Source organism: Phoca vitulina, unplaced genomic scaffold, assembly GCF_004348235.1.
Source record: "Phoca vitulina isolate PV1807 unplaced genomic scaffold, GSC_HSeal_1.0 scaffold2, whole genome shotgun sequence".
Classification (NCBI taxonomy): Eukaryota; Metazoa; Chordata; class Mammalia; order Carnivora; family Phocidae; genus Phoca; species Phoca vitulina.
In genome coordinates this window covers 53,353,970-53,367,427 of record NW_022589705.1, presented here as the reverse complement: position 1 = coordinate 53,367,427, position 13,458 = coordinate 53,353,970, and the positions used below count along the sequence as shown (strand labels likewise).

The following is a 13,458-nucleotide window of genomic DNA, read 5'->3' as shown; positions in this document are numbered from 1 at the left end:
TGGACAGGGAAAGAAACAACAAATGTTGGAGAGGTTGTGGAGAAAGGGGAACCCTCTTACACTGTTGGTGGGAATGCAAGTTGGTACAGCCACTTTGGAAAACAGTGTGGAGGTTCCTCAAAAATTTAAAAATAGAGCTACCCTATGACCCAGCAATTGCACTACTGGGTATTTACCCCAAAGACACAGATGTAGTGAAAAGAAGGGCCATATGCACCCCAATGTTCATAGCAGCAATGTCCGCAATAGCCAAACTGTGGAAAGAGCCGAGATGCCCTTCAACAGATGAATGGATAAAGAAGATGTGGTCCATATATACAATGGAATATTACTCAGCCATCAGAAAAGATGAATACCCAACTTTTACATCAACAGGAATACTTTTTTACAGAGAAACTGCCGTCATTAACTATTATCTAAAATACAGTTTGTATAGAAAAGGCAAACAATAAATGCTCCTTTGATTTAACAGTTTTAAAAATAGTTTGTTCCCTAGCATTCTTCAGAGGTGACCAATGAATTTTTGTTTTTTTTCTAAAGAATCACTATAAAGTTAGAGATTTAAACATATATAATGCATTTAAATCATTATAATTGTTACGTTTACTGATAGCGAAAATATAAGTGGTTTGGGCTTTTCTTTATTTTATTTTTTTGTTTTTTTTATAGTGAGAGCCATTTTAAGTTAGATTCCAAGTCTTTTTTTTTTTTTTGACAATGGAAAGTGTTTGTTATCTTAATTGCTTTTGGTATAAATAGATGTTCCAGGCTCAAAGCTGGGATCAGCCTTCAGAATTTACTGAACATGATGCAGGTGCTAGGGTACTCATTGCTATATGGTTGGTCATTGTTTCTGTGTTTTTTTTTTTCAGTGAACAAAGCTAGGAAATCTATTTTCTTAAAAGGAGTTCATACTGATATTCCCAATTCAAATGTAGGTCTTTGGGGTTTTATAAAATCTCATCAATATTATATCTATATTTCATTTCTCCTACACCAGAAATCCCAAATGTAAAAACACCAAGATAATGACTCATTTGCTTTATTCTACAATACATACACACAATAATAATATCAACATAATGGTTACTGAAAACATTTGAAGATAGTTTTTCAAAAACTATTTTCCTTAGAGTATACATCCCACAAGAGACACAGAGTGAAGTCATTATGTTTTAAAGTCATTTAAAGTCATTGCCTGGGTGGTTTAGTTCGTTAAGACTCCGACTCTTGATTTTGGCTCAGGTCATGATCTCAGGGCTGTGAGATCAGAGTTGTGAGATAGAGCCCCGAGTCAGGCTTTGCACTCAGTCGGGAGTCCCTCTCTCTCTCCCCCTTTGCCCCTCCACCTGCTCACACGCACGCTTTCTCTCAAATACATAAATACATCTTTAAAAAAGTCATTTACAATAGTTCCATTCTCTTTGGTTTTATTGCCAATTAGTACATAGGTTCACGTGGTACCCAGTTTCCAGGGTGGCTCTAAGTAATCCCTGCCTCCTAGGACTCAAGTCCTTGTGCAGTTCTTCCCCCACCCCTTCTCATTAGGATTATCTCTGTAACCAATAAAATACTGTAGTAGGGTGTGTCACTTCTGAGATTAGGTTATTACAGACATTGGACTTACTGCTATGGTTGGGTGCACACACTCTATCTTTCTTTCTGGGATAACTCATCTTTGGAATGCCAGATACCATGTCTTGAGCAGCCCTGTAGAGAGGCCCAAATACAAAAAAGACTGTTCCCTCTGGCAACAGCCAGCAAGTAAATGAGGCCTCTGTCAGTAGCCACTCAAATAAGCCTAGAAGTGAATCTTCTTGTCCTGGTCAAGCCTTCAGGTGACTGCATTCCTGGCCGACATTTGGAGTGAAATTTCAGGGGAGACCTTGAACTAGAACCACTCATCTAAGCTGCTCCTGGATTCTCGTCCCTCAGAAACAGTGCAAGATGATGTATGGTTATTGTTTTATGTAGCTATCTTTTGGGACAATTTGTTATTCAGCAATAGATAGCTAACACAAACTTATTTTGGTTTTGATTTTTAGGAATTGATTTTTTAATTTTTAAATTTGTTTTTTATTTATGTGAAATATTTATGTGGTTCCAAAGCCAAATCTATAAAAATGACTTATTCAGAGATGAGTTGTTTCTGTTTTTGATCCTTCCAACATTTTCCCTTTATCCCCAAGAGATAACCACTTTTTAAAATCCTTTTTATTAATTCCTTCATTTTTAAAAACATAAGCAATAGATAGATGATAGATAGATACCGTGAAGCATAATCTATGTACTTTTCTTCACCTTGCTTTCATTTAGTTAATGCTATATCTAGTTAGATTACTCCATACAATGATACGTAGTGATATTTATATACTTTAAAATTGTTTATATTGTGATATTCTTCATTACTTTTTACAGTTTTAAAGGTTTTATAATACTCTGTGTGGATGAACTGTTATTTATTCAACCAGTCCCTTATGGATGGGAATTTAGGTTGTTAATAGTTTTTTTTTTTTTTTTTTTTGTAACAAGTAATGCTACAATGAATACTTTCTGCATAAATCTTTTCACATTTTTGCAGTGATCCTTGGGATAGATTTTGAAAGTGAGATTTTTCATGTCAACAAATAAATGCATATATAGTTTTGCTAATTATTGCCAAATTTCCTGTCAAAGTGGTTTTCTACTTTAAACTTCTCTACCTTCCAACAAAGTATGTTGTCAATTTTCTGGATTTTTGCCAATGTAATTGTGAGAAATTATATCTCATGGTGGTGTTAATTTATATTCCTTTTATTAAGAGCAATACTATATTTTTTGATATGCTTTAAGACCATGTACATTTATCTTTCTGTGAACCGTCCTTAATGTTTTGCCCATTTTTCTAATAGTTTACTGTCTTTTTTTTCTTTTTCTTTTTGATAGAAGATTCTATATGTTAGGGACATATTTATCTATGATATAAATTGCAGATTTCTTCCTCAGTTTATCGGGTATGTATGTACACTTTGTACACAGTGGTTCTGGCCACATATATATAGTCAAAATTATCACTTTTTTTCTTGTTGTATCTGCATTTTGAGTCACAGTTGAGAAATGTCCCCTTATCTCAAATTACAGAGGAAATCATCCATTTTCTTGCACTATTGTGTAGGTTTATTTCTTTTACATTTCAGCCTCTGATCCATTTGGAATATATCCCAGTGTACATCATATGTATGTACAATATATGAGAGGCCCAATTTAAAATTTTCTCTGTGGCTATCCAGTAATCCCAGCATTACTTATTAAAAAGTCCATCTTTTCCCTACTAATTTGCAATATAATCTTTATTATATACAAAACCGCAATATGCCATTGGGTCTGTTTGTTGATTTTTCTTTTCAATTCCATTAGTCTCCTATCTATTCATGTGCCAAAATCACATTATTTTAGATATAGAGATTTTATATTTTATATTTGTTAATGCTAGCCCTACACCCATTGCTCTTCTATTCCTGACTCTTCTTTCTGGTTTTGTTATTTCAAATTAATGTTTAATCAATTTGACTAGTTCCAAAAGAAAATGAAACAAAAATCTAGTACCATTCTTATTGGAATCACATTAAATTTATAAATTACCTCAGGGAGGATCAACATCTTGATGTTGTTAACTTTTTTCCAAGATTTTTTTATTGTGGTAAAATATACATAACATAAAATTTATTATCTTAACCATTTCTGAGAATACCGTTCAGTGGGATTAAGTACCTTCCTATTGTGCAGCCACCCCCCACATCCATCCCCACGGCTCTTTTCATCACACAAAGCTGAATGTCTATACCCATTCAACGATAACTGCCTATTCCCTCCTCCCCCAAGTCCCTGGCAGCCACTAATCTACTTTCTGTTGCTATGATTTGACTACTCTAAGTATCTTTTGTAAGTGGAGTCACATGGTATTTGTCTTTTGGTGGCAGGCCTATTTTACTTAGTAAATGTCCTCAAGGTTCATCCATTTTAAAGCATGTGGCAGAATTTCCTTCCTTTGTAAGGCTGGATAATATTCCATCATGTGCATATGTCCCAGAATTTGCTTATCCACTTACCTTTGATGGATATTTGGGTGGCTTCCCCATTTTAGCTACTGTGAATAATGCTGCTATGAACATGGGTATATAAATATCTCCTTGAGACCCTCCTTTCAATTCTTTTGCTTATATCCCCACGAATGGACTAGGTGGATGATATGGTAATTCTGTTTTTAATTTTTTAATTTTTTTAAGAAGCTACCATACTGTTTTCCACAGTGGCTATACCACTTTACATTTCTACAAACAGTGCACAAACTTTCCAATGATTCCATATCTCTGCTAACATTTGTTGTTTTCTGGTTTTTTGTCTTCCTTGGTTGTAGCTATCCTAATGGGTGTGAAGTGGTATCTCATTGTAGTTTTGATTTGCGTTGCCCTAATTAGTGATGTTGAATATCTTTTCAGGTGCTTATTGTCCATTTTTAAATCTTCTTTAAAGAAATGTCTATTCAGGTCCTTGCCCATTTTTGAATCAGATTGCTTGTTTTTTGGTTGTTGAGCTTTGGAGTTCTCTATGTATTCTGGATATTAATCTCTCATCAGATATGGGATTTGCCAATACTTTCTCCCATCATGTGGCTTGCCTTTTTACAATCGATTGTGTATTGTGGCACACAACTTTTTTTGGTGCCTATGCTTTTGGGGTGATATCCAAGAAATCATTGTCAGTTCCAATCTGAAGATTTTTCCCTATTTTTTCTTCTAAGAGTTTTATCATTTTACATCTGTATTTAAGTCGTGGATCCATTTTCAGTTAATTTTTGTATATGGTATTAGGTAAGGGTCCAACTGCAAACTTTTGCATGTGGACATCCAGTTTTTCTAGTGACATTTCTTGAAAAAGTCATCTTTTCCCCATTGAATCATCTTGGTACCCTTGTTAAAAAAAACCATTTGACCAAATATGTGAGGATTTATTGTGGACCCTATTCTATTCTGTTGGTCTCTATATCTGTCTTTATGCCAGTACTATACTGTTTTTATTATTGTACCTTTGAAGTACCTTCTTTTTAAGGTTTGCTTTGGATCTTCAGGGTCCCTTGAGATTCCATATGAATTTTAGGATGGGTTCATATTTCTGCAAAAAAAAAGTCATTGGGATTTTGATAGAGATTGATGATGTTAACTTTTTTCTGTATAAGAACATACTATACCTTTCCATTGTTCAAATCTACTCTTGTGTCTTTTAGGAGAGTTTTATATTTTTTCTCATAAAGGTTTGGACATTTCTTGTTAAGTTTGACTCTGCATTTGATTTATTTACTTATTTATTAATTTAGTTATGCTTTTATTTGTTATTACAAATGCTGCCTTCCATTTTTTGTCCTAACTAGTTTTTGTTTATACATGTGAAGGCCACTGATTTTTATATATTGATGATATAATCCTGTTTTGCCAAATTCTCTTAGTGTTTTAGTAGTTTCTTCATAAGCTGTTTTGAAATTTTATATGTATAATCTTATCATCTGAAAATAGTTTTTCCTCTTCCTTTCTAATTATTATGCTTATAATTGCTTTCTTTTGTTTAATTACTTTGGCAAATACTTGCAACATAATATTAAAAACCAGTGGAAATAACAGATACCCTTGACTTCTTCCAGACTCTAATGTGAAAGCCTCTAGTGTTTGACGATTAAATAGGATGTTGGCTTTGGGTTAATATATAGAGAGAAGCATTTTGGAAACAAAAGTGAATAAGAAAATTCTTATTCTCAGGGGATTTACAGACTTGTGGAAGGAGACAAGGAAGGCTTTTTTTTTTTTTTTTTAAATTTCTAAAAGACGTATTTACTTATTTATAAGATTTATTTGCAAGAAACTTTACCATAAATTATGTGTTTATGAGAGGCATTATAGTGTAGTGCATGCATTTTTAAAAAAGATTTATTTATTTATTTGAGGGAGAGAATGCGAGCAGGGGAGGGGCAGTGGGAGAGGGAGAGAGAAGGAATCCTCATGCAGACTTCCCAGCTGAGCACAGAGCCTGATGCAGGGGCTTGATCCCAGGACTCTGAGATCATGAGCTGAGTTGAAACCAAGAATCTGTCGCTTAACTGACTGAGCCACCCAGGCGCCCCAATGCATGCATTTTTCTAAATGTTGCCCTTAAGCGGGCAAAAATCGGTTCTTTGGGGCAAATGTTTCTTTTTTTAATTTTTTAAAAAATTTTTTGTATTTATTAGAAAGAGAGAGAGAGAGAGAGCACAAGTAGGGGGAGGACAACAGAGGGAGAGGGAGAAGTGGGCTTCCCACTGATCAGGAAGCCAGATACGGGTCTTGACCCCAGGACCCTGGGATCATGACCTGAGCCAAAGGCAGACGTTAACCAACTGAGCTACCCAGGCACCCCGGGGCAAATATTTCTAAAATATTATAGTGGTTTCTAGTGCTCAACTCTACTCAACAAAATAGTTTTTCTTGGTATTTAATTCCTCTCTCTTTAGGGAGAGTTTTAATTTTTCTCCTAAGGAGTGGGGTCCAATAATGAAAAAGAGATTGAAAAACATTGGTGCTGTGGATTCAGACTACTTAGGTTCACATCCTAGACCCACCAATACTCGACTGGTTGTATGAGCTTTCGCAAATTACTTAATGTCACTGTATCTCAGTTTTCTCACCTATAAAATGGAGATATTAGCACCTACTTCACACCATTGCTTTTTAATTAATTTTTTATTTGAGTGTAATTGACACACAATGTTACATTAGAGGAAACAACCCATTTTAATAGTACAACAACAACTGCTATAGGGGAATGTACAGATTACAGATTGATTTATGAGTATCATATGAAAAGCACTTATCTTGGTAATCAGACAATGATGCTTCTTGGTAGAGTTGATATCTAAGTTGAGCCCCTAGTGTAATTAGGAGTTAAATGAAGATGAAGGGAAATTTTCATACTAAAGGAATAGCATGGGTAAAGCATAGAAGATAAAATGGAACGGAACTCTACTGGGGAAATAGAAGTTGTTTAGGGAAAGGTGGGCATGGAGGAGAAGTAGAGAATGGACAGAAGTGAGTTGGAATGGCAATCAAGGAGTCTGCATTTTATACCAGAGCAAAGGGGATTAAACAGTGGTTTTAAGTGTTTTAAGTAGTGGCCACACTTGAGTACTTTTGAAGTTCCTCCTAAAAGAGGCAGAATATATATCCTTGCCCCAGTGGTATTGAGCTTTGCCATGTGGCTTGCTTTGGCCAATGGGATGGATCTTCATGGATATGACACAAGCAAAGACTTAAAAAACCTACTTGTGGTTGAGCCTGTCCTCTTGAAATGTTTCCATTACCATAAGAAGAACTTGCTTTGAGGGGCTCACTGGATTCAGAACAATAAGAAAAACACAGAGCAGACCTGAACCAAATCTACCATCTGGAGCCAAGCCTAGAAAAGTCTAATTTAAAAAAAAAGCAAAAGCTATCTTAGCTCATATTTGCAGATGTGAGCATAAATGATTATTGTTATAAGCCACTGAGTGCTAGGGTGATTTCTTGCACAGTAGTATTATTATAATAGCTGACCAGTACAGAGAGGGAAGCATAGAAAAGGACAGCCAGTTTGAAGATAATTAAAATCATCTTCCCAAAGTACTATGGTGGTTTGACTAGGATGATGGCAGAGGAAGCATAACTAAGAAGGTGTTTTTGAGAGATAAAGGGGGTGGAATTTAAAGGGCTGAGTGATATTAGACTCAGGGAAAGGGAGGAGGAAAGCATGCCCAGGTTTCTTGCTGGTGTAATTGGGAGAGTTGTGGGACTGTTCTGTGAGCCACAGACCATAGAAAAAGAGCAAGATCAAAGGTTCTGTTTTGAACCTGGTGAATCTACCAATGCACAGCCAAGTGGAAATGTCCTTGACGTCCGTCTATTCACCTAAAAATGAGGATGACATCATATGCCTCTACCTACCTCACTGGGCTACTGTACAGAACAAACAAGATAAAACACACAAAAGTGCTTTGAAAAGAACACATTACCGATCAACTATGATAATTATTAAAATTAAAGCACTAACACTTTCATTTTCATGCTGCCAGATGCAAAAAACACACTCTAACTTTATTTTTGAAACCGTGCTACTGAGTTTGTAGCTAGTCACACATTCTTTTTTATTTTCTGAGAGAAGGCAGAGCTGATGCTTCTGAGAAATAATACAGATGATACTTGTATTTTCAAAGACACATAAGGAAGAGAATTTGGAGAAAAAAGATTCTAGGGCTACTGTTGAGAAGAGCCAGGCTCTTGACTTGTGAGACCTCAAACTAATCATTTAAGCTCTCTGGGCCTCCCCTTCTTCATTTCTGAAGTGAAGGTTTGTACTTGTTGATTTCTAAAATATCTTGCTGTTCTCAGATACATGAAACCATGGGTTCTCATAGCATTTTCAGCTTTACTTACCTCCTACTAACTAATGATACTTTTCAAACTTGATCTGTAATTTAGAAAAGAGTTTCACACTTGCCTTTCCTCACCCACGTTAGCTCAGTCTTTATCAGCAACTTTTCTTTTGGAGCAAATTCAGGCAGTCCAGATTGCCTGTTATATCCTAGGCAGGAAAGCTTATTTTCATCTATGTGTGAGGGAGAAGGATCTAGAAGGAGTTCTGATTGGTTTGCTTCTTTCACTGCAGCAGAATTCCATTTACCACTTAGTCAAGGTGGTAATGAGGGTCTCCGTACCAGACAAATGTGGCTGCCATCTGGCAGGCCAGCACCACACACTCGGCAGACAGAACCAATTAATCAGGCCCCACACCTCCCAGGAGGTCTTGCTGTATTTGGTGGCTGGATGTCAGCTCTGCTGAGTCTCCCACAAGAAGCCTCATTGAGTTGTGGGAGGGGAGGGGCAAATCATCTCCCTCTGGCACTACAGGGCTAGCAAAGAATCCAGATCTTGGAGGTCCCAGAACAGCTTACTCAAGAAACATTCTGCCCGCAATGATGGCGAATGCAGGATCTGTACCAGGAATGGACAGCTTGATGTGGTAGAGGGAGTGTCAAGAAACAAATTTCCATTTATAAGAGAAAAACTAGAAATGACTTCAATGCCCATCAGTAAGGGATTAGTTAAATGAACCATGTTATATCCATACAAAGGAATGAATACAGTTGGTGATTAAGGATTTAGGATTTGGGCTTTAATTATGGCTCTGCCACTTCTCAGCCTTTTGACCTGGGCAAGGCACTTGACCTTGTTTTTTAGTTCCTTCATCTTTGAACTGAAGACAATACGAGTTCTTACTTCTTTGGGTGCTTGGGAGTGGTAAGTTAGCTAATAGTTAGAATGGTGCCCAGCACATAGTAAATGCTATTTAAGTGTTCGTACTGAGTATGATTCTCATAGAGCCATTCAAGATGATGCTTAGGATGCATTTTTTGAAGCCAGGGTGAAAATTCTTAATATGAAATGAATCAAGCAGGATAACAAAGAATATATACATAATGATTCTCATTCTAGATCTATGCATGGAGAAAAGGAGAGAAAGAAATATATTATTATTTTTCTCTCATTGAGTTTTCTTTTCTTCTTACTTCTACTCTCCATCTGCCAAAATTGTACGTGAGTATGCAATACTTTATAATTAAAAAGATGACTTTTTTAAAAAAAGGAAGAAAAGACTGGAGAAGAAACCCTGGATAAACATCTTATCTCTACACTTAAGAGTGACTTCAACTTTTCTCAGCCTCAGTTTTATCATCTATATCATAGTGATAGGAAAAACACTGGTACCTACCGCAAGGGGTTAATTCCAAGGAGCAAATGATAAAATTTACCTGAAAGTAATCAGGCAATAATAAAGTGTCTTATTACTATAATATTATTACCAAGGTCATCCTTGGGGAGTAACAACAAATACATTAATGCTAGAGACAAAATTATGTAAAAACTCAGAGGTCTTCTGAAGTTCAGAATGGATCATTTCACCTCCTCAGATGTACTATATCCTGCTCCAACCAGGCCTTAAATTCAAGAACTACTTAGAAGACAGTCAAAAGAGGGGCACCTGGGTGGCTCAGTCAGGTAAGCATCTGCCTTCAGCTCAGGTCATGATCCCAGGACCCTGGGATGGAGCCCAGTGTCAACAGGGATCCTGCTTCTCCCTCTCCCCCTCCCTGCTCATGCTCTCTCTCTCTCTCAAATAAATAAGTAAAATCTTAAAAAAAAAAGTCAAAATAATGCATTACCTAGGGATTTCGAAAGTTCTAGTTGCAGTATAGGCTGTGCCACTGACGTTTTGGGCAAGTCACTTTTATTTCTGGACCCACGTTCAACTAGACCTTGCAGAGTATGGTCTCAGATCCATTGGGGGGGGGGCATTAACCCCTTTAAATTATAAGCTTTGCAGAGTTCTTATGAGCAGAAGACCACAAATCCATAGGCTTTTATTTTCTCAGATGACTAAAGACTAGCTAGTATCTGAGTGATTTAGTAAGGGCTATTAAGATTATAAACTAAAAATAGTTATGTTAGAGTTTACTGCAGACTCTAATTCAGTATTCTACTAAAATATTTGGCTGTCACTTAATGCTTGGCAGCATTGCAAAACTCCTACTCTATGTATCCGTCTAATTGCAATTTCAGCAATTTTTGGAAATGGTACTTTGTTATCAATGAATCATTAGTTTTGTCTTGATTTGGATCCAGTTTTCAATTGCTGCTATTCTTGCTTTTTAATTACAAATTACTAATGATATAGATTCATCATTATCAAGTTAGTTTGTTGTGGATTGTTTGGTTGATTTTTAACAGAGTACAGTGATGTATATTTCTATCAAGATTTTGGCTGATAATTTTTTGATATGTAGACATGGTTGCATTGGATTTTGAAAATAAATGATCTCTTCCTGTAATGTTAAAGCAGACAGACCTTCCCCCTCCAACACAACCCAAATTTTCATGTACATTTACTTGGATCACTGTATGAGTATCACCGAGTTAGCAGCTGATAGAGTAGGTTGGCCAACTCAATTGATGGTCAACCAGGATGCAATATACAAAATGACCTAAAAATTTAGTTTCAGATTAAAAAAAATGAACTCCAAGTCTATCTTATGCAAAATATATTAATTACCATTAGTACAAGAGCGTGTGGTGTGAATCTGTTTCCAACCTAATTCTGAATTTACCTGGTCAATTACCAAGAAAAGTTTGCCTATTTGTCACTCACTTTGCCATCCAGAAATCTGCTACTGAGTGCTCCTGTCAGGAATTTCTGGTTGTTCTCTGGTTTCTGATTGTTCTCTGGGTGCTTGCTTTCTTCCTTATCATCTGGGTCATGATTGATTTGATGATCAGTAGGATTAGTAGGAGCTGGGGAGTCTCTGCTCATCTGCTTTGCACCACCACTCATGGATTTCTGGAGTACTGTTTGAGTTTCTGCCTTCAGGTTCTCATTTTCCTTGCTGTGAAGAAACAGTTTTGCACTTTGTTACTCACAGGGCAGCCTCTGCATACACTAGGCTGGCATAAGAAACAGAAGGTGTTAGTCTGGTGGTGTGAACAGTGGTAACTCAGCATGGTGGAATGAAGGAGTAAACATTGATTATTTGTATATGAATCATTTACCATAGAGAGACTGTGTTATTATCTTCTCAGAGTTGAACTTCTCCTACCCTCTTCCTCATATTCATAAAGAGAATCTATCCAGGGGCGCCTGGGTGGCTCAGTCGTTAAGCATCTGCCTTTGGCTCATGTCGTGATCCTGGGGTCCTGGGATCGAGCCCCACATCGAGCCCCACATCGGGCTCCCTGCTCCGCGGGAAGCCTGCTTCTCCCTCTCCCACTCCCCCTGCTTGTGTTCCCTCTCTCGCTGTCTCTCTCAGTCAAATAAATAAATAAAATCTTTTAAAAAAAAAAAAAGAGAGAGAGAGAATCTATCCATCTGCTCTCAGACCTTTAATATAAGTAATGGCAGTGTCAAAAATGAACCCTACAGGTTATCACATATCTTACTGACAAATCTAATGGGTATTTTAAGTGTTTGCAAATAGAAGAAGAAGAACTCCAGTCAAGGGGGGTTGCTAGCTCTAGTCCTGCTCTGTGTCTCTCCTCAGGTGCCTCATCCTGTAGTTTCTTTTTCTCCCAGTAGTCCTCCGTTTAAGTTTAGTATTAGAGAAAAGAGAAGGAAAAAAGAAACTATAGGAATGATTCAAAGAAATACAAATAATAAACACAATTTTAAAAAGATTCAACCTTGTTTAATAACTAAAGACTCACAAATCAAAACAATTATATAAGACATCACTTTAAATTTAGGAAACTTCTTTGAAAATAAGGAAGTCAAATGCTAATGGCCATATAAATAGACATAATTAATATAGTGGGTGACCTGAAAAAACATATGAAGAGTGAGTCAGGAAGTTGCAATGGTTTAACCTACTAAATCAATATTTAAGATTGTGTACTATGGGAAAAAATACAGAAGAAAAATTTTAAACTCTAAGTATTTAGTAATAGGTGAATATGTTGAGTATTTCATTCTATGTTCATATGATAGAATTTATAAAGCTATGAAAATAGTTGGGAATAATTTTAATGAGACAAGAACATGTCCAGTTATACAAATAAGTGAAAAATGTAATTATCTCTACCATGTAAAACTTATGTGCATAATATATGTGTTTACATGTGAGAGTACATAGTATATCTAAAAAGAAATATGCCAGAAATAAACAGTAAGTGTCTCTGGGTAGTAGAGCTCAGAATATTACCATAATATCTTATAACATTATTATTCTAAATTTTTTACCTGAGAAAGTATTATTTTATAATCAGGAAAAATCAATTTCAATATAGCTGTAGAAGGCATTCTATAAATTCTAGCTGTTAGTACTGATACAATGGAAAAGATCCATTTTATTTTATTTTATTTTATTTAAATTTTATTTTATTATGTTATGTTAGTCACCACACAATACATCATTAGTTTTTGATGTAGTGTTCCACGATTCATTGTTTGCGTATAACACCTAGTGCTAGAAAAGATCCATTTTAAAGCATGACATATTATCTGAGCATAAGACAGTCACTCTGATACTTGCTGATTTGAAAAAGTCAAACCATAGTCAATGATTTGAATGTGTGTATACTTTTTATAGTAATCCTCTTGGTCATGGCAGCACAGGCCAAAAAGAAGGCCTAAAAAAGAACTCTGAGGAACACCTGCATTTACAGAGAGAAGAGCCCTAAAAGGAGATTTAGAAGAAATTCTCAGTAAGGTAGAAGGGACACCAGGAGCGTGGAGTCTTGGAAGCAAAGTGAAGAGGATGTTTCCAGAGAGAGGTCATCGTCAACAGTGTCAGGGGCTCTGGAGAAAGGTGAGGTCTGAAAAGTGTCCATTGGATTAAGCCATAAGAACATCGACAGGCATCTTGACAAAGGAGCT

The 13,458-nt window shown here is 36.2% G+C and overlaps 1 protein-coding gene across 1 annotated transcript in view; it reads right to left on the bottom strand.

Annotated features, from left to right (window-relative positions):
• The window catches only part of CUNH1orf87 (chromosome unknown C1orf87 homolog), a 76,158-nt gene that overhangs the window by 49,935 nt on the left and 12,765 nt on the right, over window positions 1-13,458 (bottom strand). Inside the window, exon 2 of the mRNA XM_032416646.1 lies at window positions 11,242-11,476. Within this exon, the coding sequence (XP_032272537.1) occupies window positions 11,242-11,476 (235 nt within the window). The remainder of the gene's footprint in view (window positions 1-11,241; window positions 11,477-13,458) is intronic.